At 46.4% G+C, this 15,740-nt stretch overlaps 1 protein-coding gene across 1 annotated transcript in view; it reads right to left on the bottom strand.

Annotated features, from left to right (window-relative positions):
- MANBA (mannosidase beta) overlaps window positions 1–15,740 on the bottom strand; it is a 93,577-nt gene that overhangs the window by 32,150 nt on the left and 45,687 nt on the right. Inside the window, exons 10-11 of the mRNA XM_073589203.1 lie at window positions 6,880–7,098; window positions 5,054–5,218 (exon numbers count right to left, since the gene is read on the bottom strand). Coding sequence (XP_073445304.1) covers window positions 5,054–5,218; window positions 6,880–7,098 — 384 coding nt within the window. The remainder of the gene's footprint in view (window positions 1–5,053; window positions 5,219–6,879; window positions 7,099–15,740) is intronic.

The following is a 15,740-nucleotide window of genomic DNA, read 5'->3' as shown; positions in this document are numbered from 1 at the left end:
CTTAGTCATTTCGCATTGGCCTGGGACCCGAAACCGTCCATTGGCAGTTTCCTCTGGTCGGATCATGCTCCAGTCTTTTTGGACATCAGTCCTCCTGACTCGGTGACGCGCCAGTGGACGTGGAGATTGAATGATAATCTTCTAAAAGACCCTACTTGCGTGACTGACGTTAAGACTACCATAGCAGCATTCTTACAAGATCACGCGCACAACACCACTGCTATGCGTATCAAATGGGAAACCCTTAAATGCGTCCTTAGAGGGGTACTTATTAAACATGGTTCCAGCCTGAAACAAATGAAAAATAGGGAAATTATGGACCTCACTGAAAAAATACTAACCCTGGAGGCGAAGCACAAGACTGGTCTGGGGGCGGGTACGCAAACTGACCCGATCAAATGTAGAGATGACCTGAAGTCCCAACTAAACGAGAACATCATAGAAATCGCTTTAAAAGTATACTATACGGCCAAGCTAACAAATGTGGACGCCTGCTGGCTAGGTTTCTGCACCTACGCTGTAAGACCACATATATCCCATCTCGGAAATCCTTGATATAATGCTATTTAATTATCATACATTGTACAATATTAACGGAGATAGCCCACCTCAAGCGCCCCTGGACCCCCAACCACAAATAGAATCTTATATACATGATACCGCCCTCCCGACATTGGCCACAGACTTAACGACATCATTGGAAACTGATTTTACAACTGAAGAGATTGATGAAGTCATTCAGAACACCCCGGCTGGTAAAAGTCCAGGACCGGACGGCTTCTCCCCTCATTTCTACAAGATGTTCCGAGAGCAACTTAATCCCATTATGACGTTGGTCTTTAACTCCATCGCGAGCGACTCCCCGTTTGTCCCACAATCCTTAGAGGCTTTTATTACAGTAATACCGAAGCCAGGGAAGGACCCCATGGTGGTGACTAATTATCGCCCAATATCCCTCATTAACGATGTAAAACTCTACGCGAAAATTTTAGCTAACCGGCTGGCTCCCCTCCTGCCTTTAGTTGTACATTCGGACCAAGTGGGGTTTGTGCGGGGGAGAGAGGCGAGAGATGGCATAGGCAAGACCCTCATTTTGACTGCACATGCTAAATTAAAACACAAACCGCTGGCTTTGCTATCGATTGACGCGGAGAAGGCCTTTGACCGTGTACACTGGGGCTTCATGTTTTCGGCCTTACGACAGATGGGTCTGGGGAGCCGTTTCCTACATAGGATTGCAGCTCTATATTCCGGTCCTTCGGCGAGGGTTAGAGTCAACGGTGCAATGTCAGACTCTATAGCCATTGGGAACGGCACACGACAAGGCTGCCCTCTGTCGCCCCTTTTATACACGGTAGTTATGGAACATATGGCAGTGGCAATTAGAAGGAATCCCAGTGTGCACGGTCTATGGGTAGACCGCGCTTATTATAAGGTCTCTCTTTATGCTGATGACCTCCTGCTGTACGTATCCCAGCCACACATTATCTTCCCGTCGTTGATGGCGGAGTTTCAAAAATATGGTGCAGTCAGTAATTTTAAAATCAATTTTCAGAAAACTGAAGCCCTTAATATATCCCTGGGACAGGCAGAACTTGTGAGGACCAAGGGAAATTTCCCCTTTCGTTGGAAATCCGGAGCTATTCAATATCTGGGTGTTCAAATTCCCACTGACATGACTGAGCTTTACAAACTAAACAAATTGCCCCTCTTAGAATCGACCCTGAAACGTTTGAGAGAGTACGGACGAAAGAACATCTTGTGGTTTGGCAGGATGAACTCATTTAAGATGGATGTTCTTCCCAGGTTTTTATACTTGTTCCAGGCGGTTCCGATTATACCACCGAAGGCATTCTTCCAGACCGTTAGATCTGCACTGACCCGTTTTATTTGGCAGAATTCTAAGCCCCGTCTAAAGTATACCATCCTGACTACCCCGAAGTCCAGAGGCGGTGCGGGCCTCCCTGACCTAGAACGCTACCAGCGGGCCTCCATACTTGCACATTTATTCGACTGGCAATTCGGCCACCGTTCCAAGCAATGGGTGCAGCTGGAACAGACATCCTTTAATATCCCTCTACAACACCTCCCATGGATCCGACGTTATGACTTTGCTGCAGACGACTCTGAGGGATCCACAGGCTTTTTGGCGCGAGAAGCTCTACAGCTCTGGAACCGTTTAAAAATTAAAAAGAAATTGATCAGCGCCCCAGAACCCATTCACACCAATTTTTGGTAACCCAGATTTTCCTCCTGGTCGTCAGAGAGACCAATTTTTGGGTTGGCATATTAGTACTGACTTACGCCTGGGACAGGTTCTAATGGGAGGGGATATCCCATCTTTGGAAACCTTACGGGATCAGTTTCCCACTAGGGCGCTCTCCTGGATGGAATACAATCAACTGAGGTCGTTTGTCCGGGGACACATGGTTGACCGCACTTCTCTCCCCCCCCATGACACGGTTGGAAAATTTACTATAGCAGCAGGACCCTCCCTCTCATCTGATTTCTCTTTAATATAAGGAATTCCACGCTGGTGACTCTGAAGCGATCCCGAATTACATCCGAGCGTGGGAAGAGGAGATGGGATATAAATTCTCTGATGAGGATCTTGATAAAGCTTACCTTTACGCACACAAAATGTCCCCGGCTGGGGGCGCACAGGAGAAAAATTTTAAGAAACTGACCAGATGGTATCTGTCCCCTGTCAGACTGAAGTCCATTTTCCCGTCAGTAGATGACACCTGTTGGCGGTGTGGAACCGAAAGAGGCACACTATTCCATATATGGTGGCAGTGCCCCGCTATACGACCCTTCTGGAAGGTGTTCTTGGCTTATCATAGAATTTCTGGAGATTATGTTCCTCCCTCCCCGCAAATTGCCATCTTTTCGATCCTTCCGGGACCCATATCCACTCAGAAACGGAGCCTTCTCCGGTTCTGTATCACCGCGGCACGCATGGTAATTCCACGCCATTGGCGCACGGCGACACCGCCAACTATGGCGGAATGGGTGTCGGAATTCGCAGACATCTTCCGTATGGAAGAAATGATGGCTGAAATGGGAGGGGACAACATTATTATTATTATTATTATTTATTGTTATAGCGCCATTTATTCCATGGCGCTTTACATGTGAGGAGGGGTATACATAAAAACAAGTACAATAATCTTAAACAATACAAGTCATAACTGGTACAGGAGGAGAGAGGACCCTGCCCACGAGGGCTCACAATCTTCAAGGGATGGGTGATAATACAGTAGGCGAGGGTAGAGCTGGTCGTGCAGCGGTTTGGTCGATCGGTGGTTACTGCAGGTTATAGGCTTGTCGGAAGAGGTGGGTCTTCAGGCTCTTTTTGAAGGTTTCGATGGTAGGTGAGAGTCTGATATGTTGTGGTAGAGAGTTCCAGAGTAGGGGTGATGCGCGAGAGAAATCTTGTATGCGATTGTGGGAAGAGGAGATAAGAGGGGAGTAAAGAAGGAGATCTTGTGAGGATCGGAGGTTGCGTGCAGGAAAGTACCGGGAGACGAGGTCACAGATGTATGGAGGAGACAGGTTGTGGATTGCTTTGTATGTCATGGTTAGGGTTTTGTAATGGAGTCTCTGGGCAATTGGGAGCCAGTGAAGGGATTGACAGAGGGGAGAAGCTGGGGAATAGCGGGGGGGACAGGTGGATTAGTCGGGCAGCAGAGTTTAGAATAGATTGGAGGGGTGCGAGAGTGTTTGAGGGGAGGCCGCAGAGCATGAGGTTGCAGTAGTCAAGGCGAGAGATGATGAGGGCATGGACTAGGGTTTTTGCAGATTCTTGGGTGAGGAATGAACGGATGCGTGAAATATTTTTGAGTTGAAGTCGGCAGGAAGTGGAAAGGGTTTGGATATGTGGTTTGAAGGAGAGATCAGCGTCAAGGATTACTCCAAGGCAGCGAGCTTGTGGGACTGGGGAGAGTGGGCAGTCATTTACTGTAATTGATAGGTTCGTAGGGGGGGTCACGTGAGATGGGGGAAAGATGATGAGTTCTGTTTTTTCCATGTTGAGTTTCAGATATCTAGTGGAGAAGAAGGATGAAATAGTGGACATCCGCTTGATCCGTGTGTGGCAACCTTGGATCATGTTCAAGGAAACTACCGAACTATCTCAACTGGTTGAGGAGGCTTCAGAGAGGTCGGTGTAGAGTTCTGGTGTCCGCTCCCCCCCACCTTTTTTTTGTTCCTACCCTCTCATAGGTTTCAGACACGTGGTTGAAAAACTATTACCCCTAATCTTCCCACCTTAACCTCCTTCGTGCTCTCCCCCCCTTTCTTGTCTCTTTCCTTCTTCTGAAATACACCTCTGCTGATACCTGTAAAGATGTTGCTACGTACGTTTACAATTATTGTTTTCTTGCGTCTGACCATTATATACTATTACTGTACCAGTTGATACTTAGGAAGGAATGACATCTCTCCAGCCTGTTCCATTGCACATAAGTAATGTATAACGAATGTTTATATAGTTGAGTTTATCAACCTATAGTGCCAATTACTTGGATTGATTCTTGTACATGGTAGTGCATATGAACCCTATACCAACATTCATCCCACTGAGACATTACGAGCCCTTGTCTCAGAAGATGTTTCGGTCTTATACAAGGCTGACTATACTGCGAACTTGCACGGCTTGGTGTACAATGTTTGATATCTTGTATGTTATCTTTGTCTTTTTGTTTTTTCAATAGATGTAAAATACTTATGTCCCCAAAAAAGATTCAACATAAAATAATACCAGTCTAAATAAAAGTTCCTCCTTTGTCTTTAATGAGCTCCTCCAATTGATTGTAGCAGTTAGATAAAATGTTATTTTATAAAGTTGACAAATTATATATACACTTTTGTACCCATCAACATAAAATCAAAATTATACAATACAATTAAAAACCCTTTAGCGCCAATTCCAAAATTAATTGATAGCCCTCTTCTAAGACCAAATACAGCGCAGGCTCTAAATCGTACATAGACAACACATCAACTATTAAAATCACAAATACAAAGCCAGATAGAAAAGAAATCATGCTACCTGAGTGAGGTATAAAGTGTCATGAAACTGTTTCACGGGATCAGCGTTCATTGGCATCTTATAGTGCAGACCGGCCTGGAACATCATTTGCTCATTTCCTGAATCATGATGTTGACGATGATTACTGAAATTGCTAGAGTATGACCAGTCCTTAGGAACAGACACCTAAAGTAAAATATAATTAATAATTACAATAGTTCAGTCTGATAAAATTTCTACTGCTCTTTACAGCCATGGTCACTCAGGATAGATTTGCTACAAAATGGTCCCCTAGAATTCAACAGCAATCTGCCAATAAATGGGTTTTCCTATTCATTAAAGAGAATCTGTCATCACATTTAACCCATCTGACTAAACTATTAAAAGGGTTGTTCACTACTAGGACAACCACTTCTTAAATTAAATGTTCGGCCCCGATAAAATAAAAAAAACTATACTCACCTCCCGGACTCGCTCTCACCAGGGCTGTGACACGTGACCCCGGCACCCAATCAGCGCTAGCGTCACTGTTCCCACCTATGTACGAACTGTACATGAAGAGGAAGCCAGGGATCAGCTGCTGCCTGGACTACCCTTCATCTACAAGCCGTACGTAGGCGGGGACAGTGACGCCAGCGTTGATTGGGCACCGGGGTCACGTGTCACAACAGGAATCCAAGCAAAGAAGTGAAGAGGTAGCACTCTGCTTTCCGGTAAAAAAAAAATCTTTTTTATTCAATACATCAAGATTAAAATTGTGGAGGCGAGGGGAGAAGTCTCTGTGGTCGCCTCCACAATTTTAATTTTGATGTATTGAATAAACAAGATTTTTTTTTTTTACCGGAAAGCAGGGTGCCACTTCTCCACTTCTTTGCTTGGATTCCTGATGACACTGCACATCTGGGGTGCTGACCCTGTATCCGTGAAGCCGAGGCGCTGCCAGCCTGCCGTGGATTCATCAAGGTATGTACATTGTGTTTAGTGCCGGTGTCTCTATGCTTGTTTTCAAGTGTCACAACACTGCACGAGAGCGCCAGCACGGGAGGTGAGTAGTTTTTTATTTTATCAGAGCCAAACAATTAGTTCAAGAAAGAGTTGTCCTAGTAGTGGACAGCCCCTTTAATATGGGCATACAGGTTATAGACTGCTGAAAAAGAGTGATACCTGTATGCCTCATATCAGATGCTTTGTTGTTGATAAAAAATGATCTATCACTTTATGCAAATGACCTCTTCCAGGCTATGGGAAGCATGCTGCCCAGAAGATAACTCTTCCTACATTAATTCCCTTTAAAGATAATCGATCACCTCTTTTTTCGCATATCAAGTAAAAATATGATTGTATTCAGTGTCAACTATACATTATACCAATACTTTTCATACCCCTTGACGCCCCACCTTTGATCAATAAATACCTTTTATATTCCTCCCGTGGTGTATGTAAATATCTTCAGTCCGGTACGATGGGCGGGGTTTACTGTTCCTCTCTCCCCCTCTTAGTTTGCTCTACGCATTAATTTGGTGTAATTCCTGAGTTCACGTAGATTTAGCACGCGTGCGCATTCAAATGTCCTCCCGCGTGTGCGTAGTATGCTTTGCCCCACCGTGGGCAAAGCATAAAATCATTATTGCACATGCGCCGGCATATGCTATTACGTTCTATGGCCCGGAAGTATCCCAATACTTGTGGACACGACACATGCCGTTCCCGAAAAGTGTTATGTACACTGTTTCCATTAAATGATGTCGCATTATGAAACTAAAAGTTAGGAACATTCTGTAACAACCCTCAACTTTCAATAATAGTTTGTTTTGGTTGATCATGATGATGAGAATGATGAAATATACCTTCTGTATTGTACTAAATGAAGGCCAAGACTGAAAGCCATATTCTGAAGCTAGGCGAGGTTTGGGGTACGATGTCCAGTTCCAACAATCTGTCATATAGTTGTAGTAATGAACATCACCATAGTGATTGTCATATGGGTCTTTAGAAAGCCAGTTTTCGTGTACAGTCTCTTTCCCATTAGTAGGACTTGAAGCAATGAAAGGACGAGTTATATCCATCTGAGAAGAGATAACATCAGGAAATAATTCAAGTATAAATGCTTTTTTGGGCGACTTTTCAGTGCTGTGCGTATGACTTGTATCCCGCATTTTCTCTTTAAGCATCTACTTAATAGAAGCTAAGGCTATGTTCAAACATTGTGTTTCTTTATACAAATTTTAAGCTGCGTTTTACAGTACCAGCAAAGTCTATGAGATTTCAGAAATCTCATGCACGCACATTGGTTTCACTTTCCTGACTGATTTGGAAAATTGCGTTTTTTTTAAAACTGCAGCATGTCACTTTTCTGCATTTTTTCAACGTATTTGCAGTGTTGTTTTCACCCGTAGGAAACAATGGATAAATGCAAAAACGCAGGTATCAGTTTTTGCTGCATTTTGGTGCAAAACCTAAGGAAGTGTAACCCCTTAACCCCAAGGGTTGTTTGCAAGTTAATGACCGGGCCAATCTTTACAATTCTGACCACTGTCCCTTTATGAGGTAATAACTCTGGACTGCTTCCATGGATCCCGGTGATTTGGACATTGTTTTCTCATGACAAATTGTACTTCATGTTAGTACATGTTCATGCGCAGTATGCGTTTGGCGGCGCATGCGCCTTTTTGACGGTGCGCCGACGCAACCAAACTGCAGCACGGCCTGCGCCCCCTGTGATAAAGATAGGGGACGCAGGGCGCATGCAGCGTCATGCGCCGGTGGGCGGAGCTACCGGCGGGGGCGGGGCTTAGCGGCGGCCGTGCGCAGGCCGTCGCTGCGCTCCAAAACGCTAGTGTGAAACTAGCCTAATAAGTAACATTTCCCACATGTTTACTTTACATCAGCACAATTTTGGAACCAAAATTTTTGTTTGGAAGTTATAAGGGTTAAAAGCTGACCAGCGATTTCTCATTTTTACAATACCATTTTTTTTTTTTTAGGGACTACATCACATTTGAAGTCTATATGATAGAAAATCCACAAAAGTGACACCATCCAAAAAAAATGCATCCCTCATGGTGCTCAAAACCATATACAAGAAATTTATTAACCCTTCAACTGCTTCGTAAAAATTTTTTGAATGTTTTAAAAAAAAAAAAAAATGAACATTTAAATTTTTTCCACAAAAAAATTACTTCAGCCCCATTTTTTTTTTATTTTACTAAGGGTAACAGGAGAAAATGAACCACAAAAGTTATTGTGTAATTTGTCCTGAGTACGCAGATATCCCATATGTGGGGGTAAACCACTGTTTGGACGCATGGCAGAGCACGGAAAAAAACGAGCGCCGTTTGACTTATTCAATGCAGAATTGCCTGGACGCCATGTCGCGTTGGGAGAGCCCCTGATGTGCCTAAACAGTGGAAAACCCCCACAAATTACATCATTTTGGTAACTAGACCCCCCAAGGAACTTATCTAGATGTGTGGTGAGAACTTTGAACCCCCGGGGGCTTCACTGACGTTATAACATACAGCCGTAAAATTAAAAAAATCATTTTTTGCACAAAAATTATCTTTTCACCCCCAATTTTTATTTTCCAAAGGGAAACAGGACCCCAAAACCTATTGTGCAATTTGTCCTGAGTATGCTGATATCCCATATGTGGGGGTAAACCACTGTTTGGAGGCATGGCAGAGCTCGGAAGGGAAGGAGCGCCTTTTGACTTTTTCAACGTAAAATTGGCTGGAATTGAGATCGGACGCCATGTTGCGTTTGGAGAGCCTCTGATGTGCCTGAACAGTGGAAGCCCCCACAAGTGACCCCATTTTGGAAACTAGACCCCCCAAGGAACTTATCTAGATGTGTGGTGAGCACTTTGAACCCAGAGTGTTTCACAGAAGTTTATAACACCCGGGTGTGAAAATAAAAAAACCTTTTTTTCCCCACAAACATGATCTTTTATTCCTCAATTTTTAATTTTCTCAAGGGTAAAAGGAGAAACGGGACCCCAAAAGTTGTTGTCCAATTTGTCCTGAGTATGCTGATACCCCATATGTGGGAGAAAACTACTGTATGGGCACATGGGGCTCGGAAGGGAAGTTGTGACGTTTTGGAATTTAGACTGATGGAATGGTCTGCGGGTGTCAGGTCGCGTTTGGAGAGCCCCTGATGTGCCTGAACAGTGGAAACCCCCCACAAGTGACCCCATTTTGGAAACTAGACCCCCAAAGCAAGTTACGTAGATGTGTAGTGAGCAATTTGAACCCCCAAGTGCTTCACAGAAGTTTATAACGCCCGGGCGTGAAAATAAAAAAAAAAAAAAAAAAAAAAGATTTGTTCCACAAACATGATCTTTTAGTCCACATTTTTTTATTTTCTCAAGGGTAACAGGAGAAATTGGACCCCAAAAGTTGTTGTGCAATTTGTCCATGGTAAGCCAATACCCCATATGTGAGGGTAAACCACTGTTTGGGCGCATGGTAGAGCTTGGAAGGGAAGGAGCACCATTTGACTTTTTCAATGTAAAACTGGCTGGAATTGAGATCGGACGCCATGTCGCATTTGGAGAGCCCCTGATGTGCCTGAACAGTGGAAACCCCCCCAATTCTAACTCCAACCACACCCCTAACCCTAGCCTTAACACTAATGGGAAAATGGAAATCAATACATTTTTTAAAATTGTATTATTTTTCCCTAACTAAATGGGTGATAAAGGGGGGGTTAGATTTACTATTTATAGCGGGTTTTTATGTTTGGCAGCTGTCACACGCTAAAAGACGCTAATAGTTTGCATCACCACATTTTGAGAGCTATAATTTTTTCATATTTTGACCCACAGAGTCATTTGAAGTTCTATTTTTTGCGGGACGAGTTGATGTTTTTATTGGTACCATTTACGGGCACATGACATTTTTTGATCACTTTTTATTCCGATTTTTGGGACGCAGAATGAAAAAAAGCCAGCCATTCATGAATTTCAGCCATTTTTTTCTGCAGGGCCGGGGATCCGGGGGCCTACAGGGAGGAGGCCCTCAGAACAACACATTCACATTGCGTTGTTCTGAGGGTCTCAGGCAAGCACGCAGGGAGCCCCCCTCTCTGCGAGATGCTTCCCTATGCCTCAAGAATACTGAGATCATGTTTGATCGCAGTGTGCCGGGGGTTTGTGTGCCGGGAGCGGTCCGGGAGCGGTCCATGACCGCTTCTGGCACATAGCTGATTATCACAGCTGACACCCGGCCGCGATCAGCTGCGCTCCCCTCGTAAGTGCAGCTGATCGCCATGACGTACTATCCAGTCCATGGGCATTAAGGCCCAGTGCACATGGACGGGATAGTACGTCAAATGTCGGGAAGGGGTTAAATCAGGCTTCCTTTGACCCACTAAATTTTATCAACACACACACACAAGAGACAGCAAAAACACAGCAATAAAAATGCAGCAAGAGGTGCTTTTACATAGCCTAAAGCAGCTTTTTTGCACTCTGCCCTTTTCTGCTTCCAGTCTTTTCACTCATCCTCTCTCTATAGATTTCTATCTTCAGCAACTGTAGTCTGATCCCTCAGTGAAGACAGAACTAAAAGGCAGAGATGAGCTGTTTTTCAGAGTGAATTGGCAGTGCAGGAAACAGAGAAGTGAGAAGTGTGTAAATAGGGAATATTTGTACTCACTGTAAAATCTTTATTGGAGCATTCATTAGGGAGACACAGGTAACCATGGGTGTGTGCTGCTAGGAGGCTGACACTAGGCAAAAAAAGGAAAATAGCTCCTCCTCCGCAGTATACACCCACCAACAGGCACAAAGTACCTCAGTTAGTGTTAAAGCAGTAGGAGAAGCAGCCAAAACTCAACATATGTACCATTCCAACAACAAAGGCACATAGGCCCAAAAGAGGTACAAACAGATCGGGAGGGTGCTGTGTCCCCGAATGAAGGTTCCAAGAGATTTTATGGTGAGTACCAAAAATCCCTCTATCGCTTCATGGTGGGACACAGGTAGCCATGGGACGTCCCAAAGCAATCCCAAGGGTGGTAAACAGAATGCAAAGAAAACAGACTTAGGTCGGCCAGTGTGTAACCGCCGCCTGCAGCACCTTCCTTCCCAGGCCTGCGTCAGACGAGGCAAGGGTATGAACCCTGTCAACCTGGCAACGGTGTGCAAAGATGACCAGGTTACGGCCTTACAAATCTGTAAAGCCAAGGCCTGTTGACGAACTGCCCAGGAAGCTCCCACTGCCCAAGTGGAGTGAGCCTTTACCCCCGGAGGATGCTGCTTGTCCTGAACGCGGTATGTCTCCAATATTGCCGAACGAAGCCAATGGGCCAAAGTGGACTGGGAGGCTGGAAACCCCTTACGAAGACATTCGGAGATGACAAATAGGGCACCAGAGTGGCAAAAGGGAGCAGTACTTCAGAGGTAGACTCGGATAGCTCTGACCAGATCCAACTTGTGGAGGGACTTCTCCAGGGGACGGAACGGAGAGGGACATAGAGAAGGAAGGACAATGTTTTCATTAATGTGAAATGAAGAGACCACCTTAAGGCAAGGAAGGAAGGAACGGGTCTGAGAACTATCTTGTCCTGATGTAGAATCAGGAAAGGAGAATGGCAGGACAATGCTGCTAACTCAGAAACTCTACTTATGGATGTATTGGCAACTAAAATCGCAACTTTCCACCATAGGAGAGAATACGGAATGTCTTTAATGGGCTCAAAAGGAGCACATTGGAGTGCACCAAGAACAAGGTTAAGATCCCACGGATCTATCGGAGGACGGTAAGGAGTGCCAGGTGGGCGACTCCTTGGAGAAAAGTCTTTACCTGGGAACGAGATATCGCTGAAAAAGAATTGACAGAGCGGAAACTTGCCCCTTGAGGGTACCGCTTGAATAAACTCAGGATGGAAGGAAGGGAAAAGACAGAGACCAAATTGGTGTCCTTGATCCACCGAAAGTAGGCCTTCCAGTATCTGTGGTAGATAAGCGAGGAAGCTGGTTTTCATGCCCTAATCATTGTCTGAATGACCTGATGGGAGAAACCAGCCTCCCTCAAGACTGCGGCCTCAATGGCCATGCCGTTAAATTCAGAGAGACTGTGAACTCTGGTGGAAAAGCGGGCCTTGTGAGAGAAGATCTGGGCGGTCTGGAAGCATCCAGAAACCGTCCATGAGCATGTTCACAAGCTCCGCATACCAGGCCCTTCTTGGCCAGTCTGACACTACCAGGATTACGGGAATCCTTTAAGCCTTTATCTTTTTCACGAAAAACGGATAAGGCAGCTGGAATTGGGACCATGGGAAATCGAAACCGATGGCTAGCGGATTTCGGGACCTGGATAAGAACTGAGGAACCTTGTGGTTCAACTTAGACGCCATCAGGTTGACGTCCGCCGGTGTGCCCCATCTCTGGCATATCTGGTTGAAATCAGCGGAGTTGAGAGACCAGTCGCCCAATGCGGGACCCTGATGACTCAAAATCGGCTGCCCAATTTTCCACCCCCGGAATGTGCACAGCTGATATGGCATGAACGTGACGCTCCGCCCATCGCAGAAACCTTGCTACCTTTTTCATAACCTGTCGGCTGTGAGTCCTGCCTTGATGGTTTAAGTAAGCCATGGCAGTGGCGTTGTCCAACTGTATGCGGACCAGCTGGCCTGCGAGGAGGGTTTGCCAGCAGAGAAGGGCAAAGAAAATTGCCCTGATCTACAGGAGACTTATGGGGAGTGTGGCTTCTCAGGAGTTCCAGCGACCCTGTGCTGTGTGATGAAGAATGACCGCTCCTCAACCGGAGGAGACTGTTGTCGGTGTTGATGACCAGCAACCTGAGAGGGAGGAAAGACTTTTCGTGCAAGACTGAGGCGGATAGCGTCAACCAGGTCAGGGATTGCCTCACCTTGAGAGTCATAAGCACGGGCCGGTCCAGGAAGACGGTCCTCTTATCCCAAGCAGACAAGATAGCCAGCTAAAGAGGACTGGTATGGAACTGGGCAGTTTCCATGGCAGCAATCACCTTCCCCAGAACTCTCATGCAGGACCAAAGGGGGAGAGGAGCTGGTCGCTTTAGAATGCGAATCCCATGGTAGAGGGAGAAAAACTTCTCATTTGGCTGGAAGACACGAGCTTGGGCCGTGTCGAACCTCATATCCAGAAACACCAGATGCTGCGCTGGGGTCAGGGAGGACTTCTCCCTGTTGATTATTCAGCCGAGACAGACCAGGAGTGTCCAAGGTGATCTGAAGACTCTGGTTGCCGTCACGGCGGGACGACCCCTTGATCAGAAGATCATCCAAGTAAGGGATTATGAGAATCCCCTTGGTGCAAAGAATGGCCATGACTGCTACTATGACCTTCGTGAAGACTGAGGTCAGGTCGAAGGGAAGAGCCGTGAACGGATAGTGGTCCTCCTGGATCGCAAACCATAGTAATCTCTGATGCTGAACACAAACAGGAATGTGAAGATCCTGAATGTCTACAGAGCAAATAAACTCTCCAAGTTTCATAGAAGCGATTACCGACCGTAGAGACTCCATCCGGAAATGACTGATCCAAACGTGACGGTTCAATCGCTTGAGGTCCAAAATCGGACAGAGCGATCCATCTTTCTCTGGGACTACGAAAAGATTGGAGTAGAACCCTGAAAACAGTTTGTTACGGGGAACGGGTAGAAGAATTCTTGTACGTAGAAGGGAAGAGACGGTCTGAAGCGTACCTGCAGCCTGAAATGGGAGTCTTGGTGGGCGAGACAAAGAAATGCCTTCCTGGGGGGGGGGGGGGGGGGGGGCAGAGAGAGAACCTGTTGGTGCAGGACCCTTAAGGCTTGGAAGAGCAACCCTTTGGTCGCCAGTGAGGAGCTGGTTTGAAGGATGTTTACCTCCTTTCCCCTTGGGTAGAAGAGCGGTCCTGCTGGGAGGAAGTCCCTGAAAAAGAGAAGGGCCGAAAGGAAAGAAATTGAAGCGACCTTTTCCTATTGAATAGATGTTTAGGCTTGGACTGGTGAAGAGAGGTACTTTTCCCGCTGGTAGCATCCAAAATTATTTGATCCAGTTTGGACCCAAAAAGTCTAGAGCCTTGGAAGGAAAGGTTAGTGAGGGACTTTTTTGAAGGTGGATCTGCACTTCATGCTTTCAAACAGAGAATGCAGTGTATAGCAACGTTGTTGCTGTTAGCCCTGGCAGAACAACTGGCTGCATCCAAGGAGGCGGTTAGGAGATATTTGCTGGCATAGGCAATCTGGTCTGCCACATCTGCCATCTCATCCAGAGAAGCTGTCGCTAGGATACCCTGACGAAGCATTCTTGCCCAGGCAGACATGGACTTTGCCACTCAGGTGGAGGCAAAGGGGCTAGAGGGAGGCGCCAGGTGCTTCAAAGGCTGATATAGTCAAGGATCCAATCTGTCTATCCATGGAGTCTAAGAGATGCACCATCCGGTAGCGACAAGACTGTCTTAGAAGACACACAAGAAACAGACGGGTCCACATTAGGGGGGACTGCCCATCTACCACCGAGATCTGGGCTAAAGGGATAAAGAATGTCTAGCTGCTTCCTTGCCGGGAAGCGCTTTTCAGGGTGTTCCCAGTGTTTAGACATAATCACTTCAAATTCCCTGTGATTGGGATAATTCCAGCAAGGATATTTTACCCTTTTGAAGGAAATGGAGTTCTCCTGAGCAGGTGCCTGGTCCTCCTTTAGGTTAAGAATTTGGGTAAATTCCAAGAAAAGGCTTATTGACCATATCCTGCATTTTTGAGACCTGGTCTGTATCAGACTCAGGCTGGGAATCCGCATCCGACTCAAAAGCCGCCTCTGAGGAGGGGGGCATGGGGTGAGGAATGTATCCTGGCGGATGCAGAGGGACCCAAAGAACTGGAAAGAGACCACTTTGTTTGCTTTGTACCCAGTCTGTCCCTGCGAAGATCGTGGTCATGTGCGTGCGAATCTCCGTGAGAGGCGTTCGGAGCACTGGTGGCGGCAGACAAATGTGGAAGTCGCTCCAGGACCTGGAACAGGGACTGAGATATGTTTTTCAGGTCAGAGACTGACATGGCAACAGCCTACACTGGAGGGAGGGTTGTGCTCTCATACAGGGCGTTAGGGGGCTCCTGTGGGGCAGACATGGTGGAAGGCCTGCAGGACAGGCAGAAAGGGGGAGGGTGACCTGAAGACCACTTTCTTTTGCAGAGGGCACAGGCATAGTGAATCACAGTAGGCATAGAGGGGCAGAAAGAAACCTCTGTAGGGTTGGGCATAAGTCGAGCTTTGGGAATACTGCTGTGGAGAAGAGACCGAGATAGAGCAGAGCCTACCCGATGCCAGTGACAACCAGCAGAAAAAAATTGTGGATGGCTGTGTCCTCCTGAGTGCAGGTGTCCGCAGGTTATGCAGAGAGTGCAGGATATGGAGGTATAATATTCAGGACAGCCAGCTACAGAGGCACAGAAGCTGATGCAGCATCGGCTTGTGTCATCACACTTATGAGCAATGCAGAGGGTGTGTGGTATGCCAGCTGGTAAAAAGAGAAAAGTAAGCATCCTATTGGCTGACACGCCGGGAGCGTGAACAGCCAGGAAGATTTGACAGCTGGTAAAAACGAAAGCCCCCCTCCGATTTGCTGACACACTGGGGCTGTGAACAGCCAGGAAGGGGAAGCTCCGTGATAGGAGCGAAAAAGTGCACCGAACAAGCGCATGCTGCGGTGTTAGGGCGTGGCCAGGCTGAGCAAGAA

Source organism: Dendrobates tinctorius, unplaced genomic scaffold, assembly GCF_039654945.1.
Source record: "Dendrobates tinctorius isolate UK_male_01 unplaced genomic scaffold, ASM3965494v1 ptg000011l, whole genome shotgun sequence".
NCBI classification, from domain to species: Eukaryota; Metazoa; Chordata; class Amphibia; order Anura; family Dendrobatidae; genus Dendrobates; species Dendrobates tinctorius.
The sequence above is the reverse complement of the archived record's forward strand: the minus strand, read 5'-3'. Positions and strand labels throughout refer to the sequence as shown.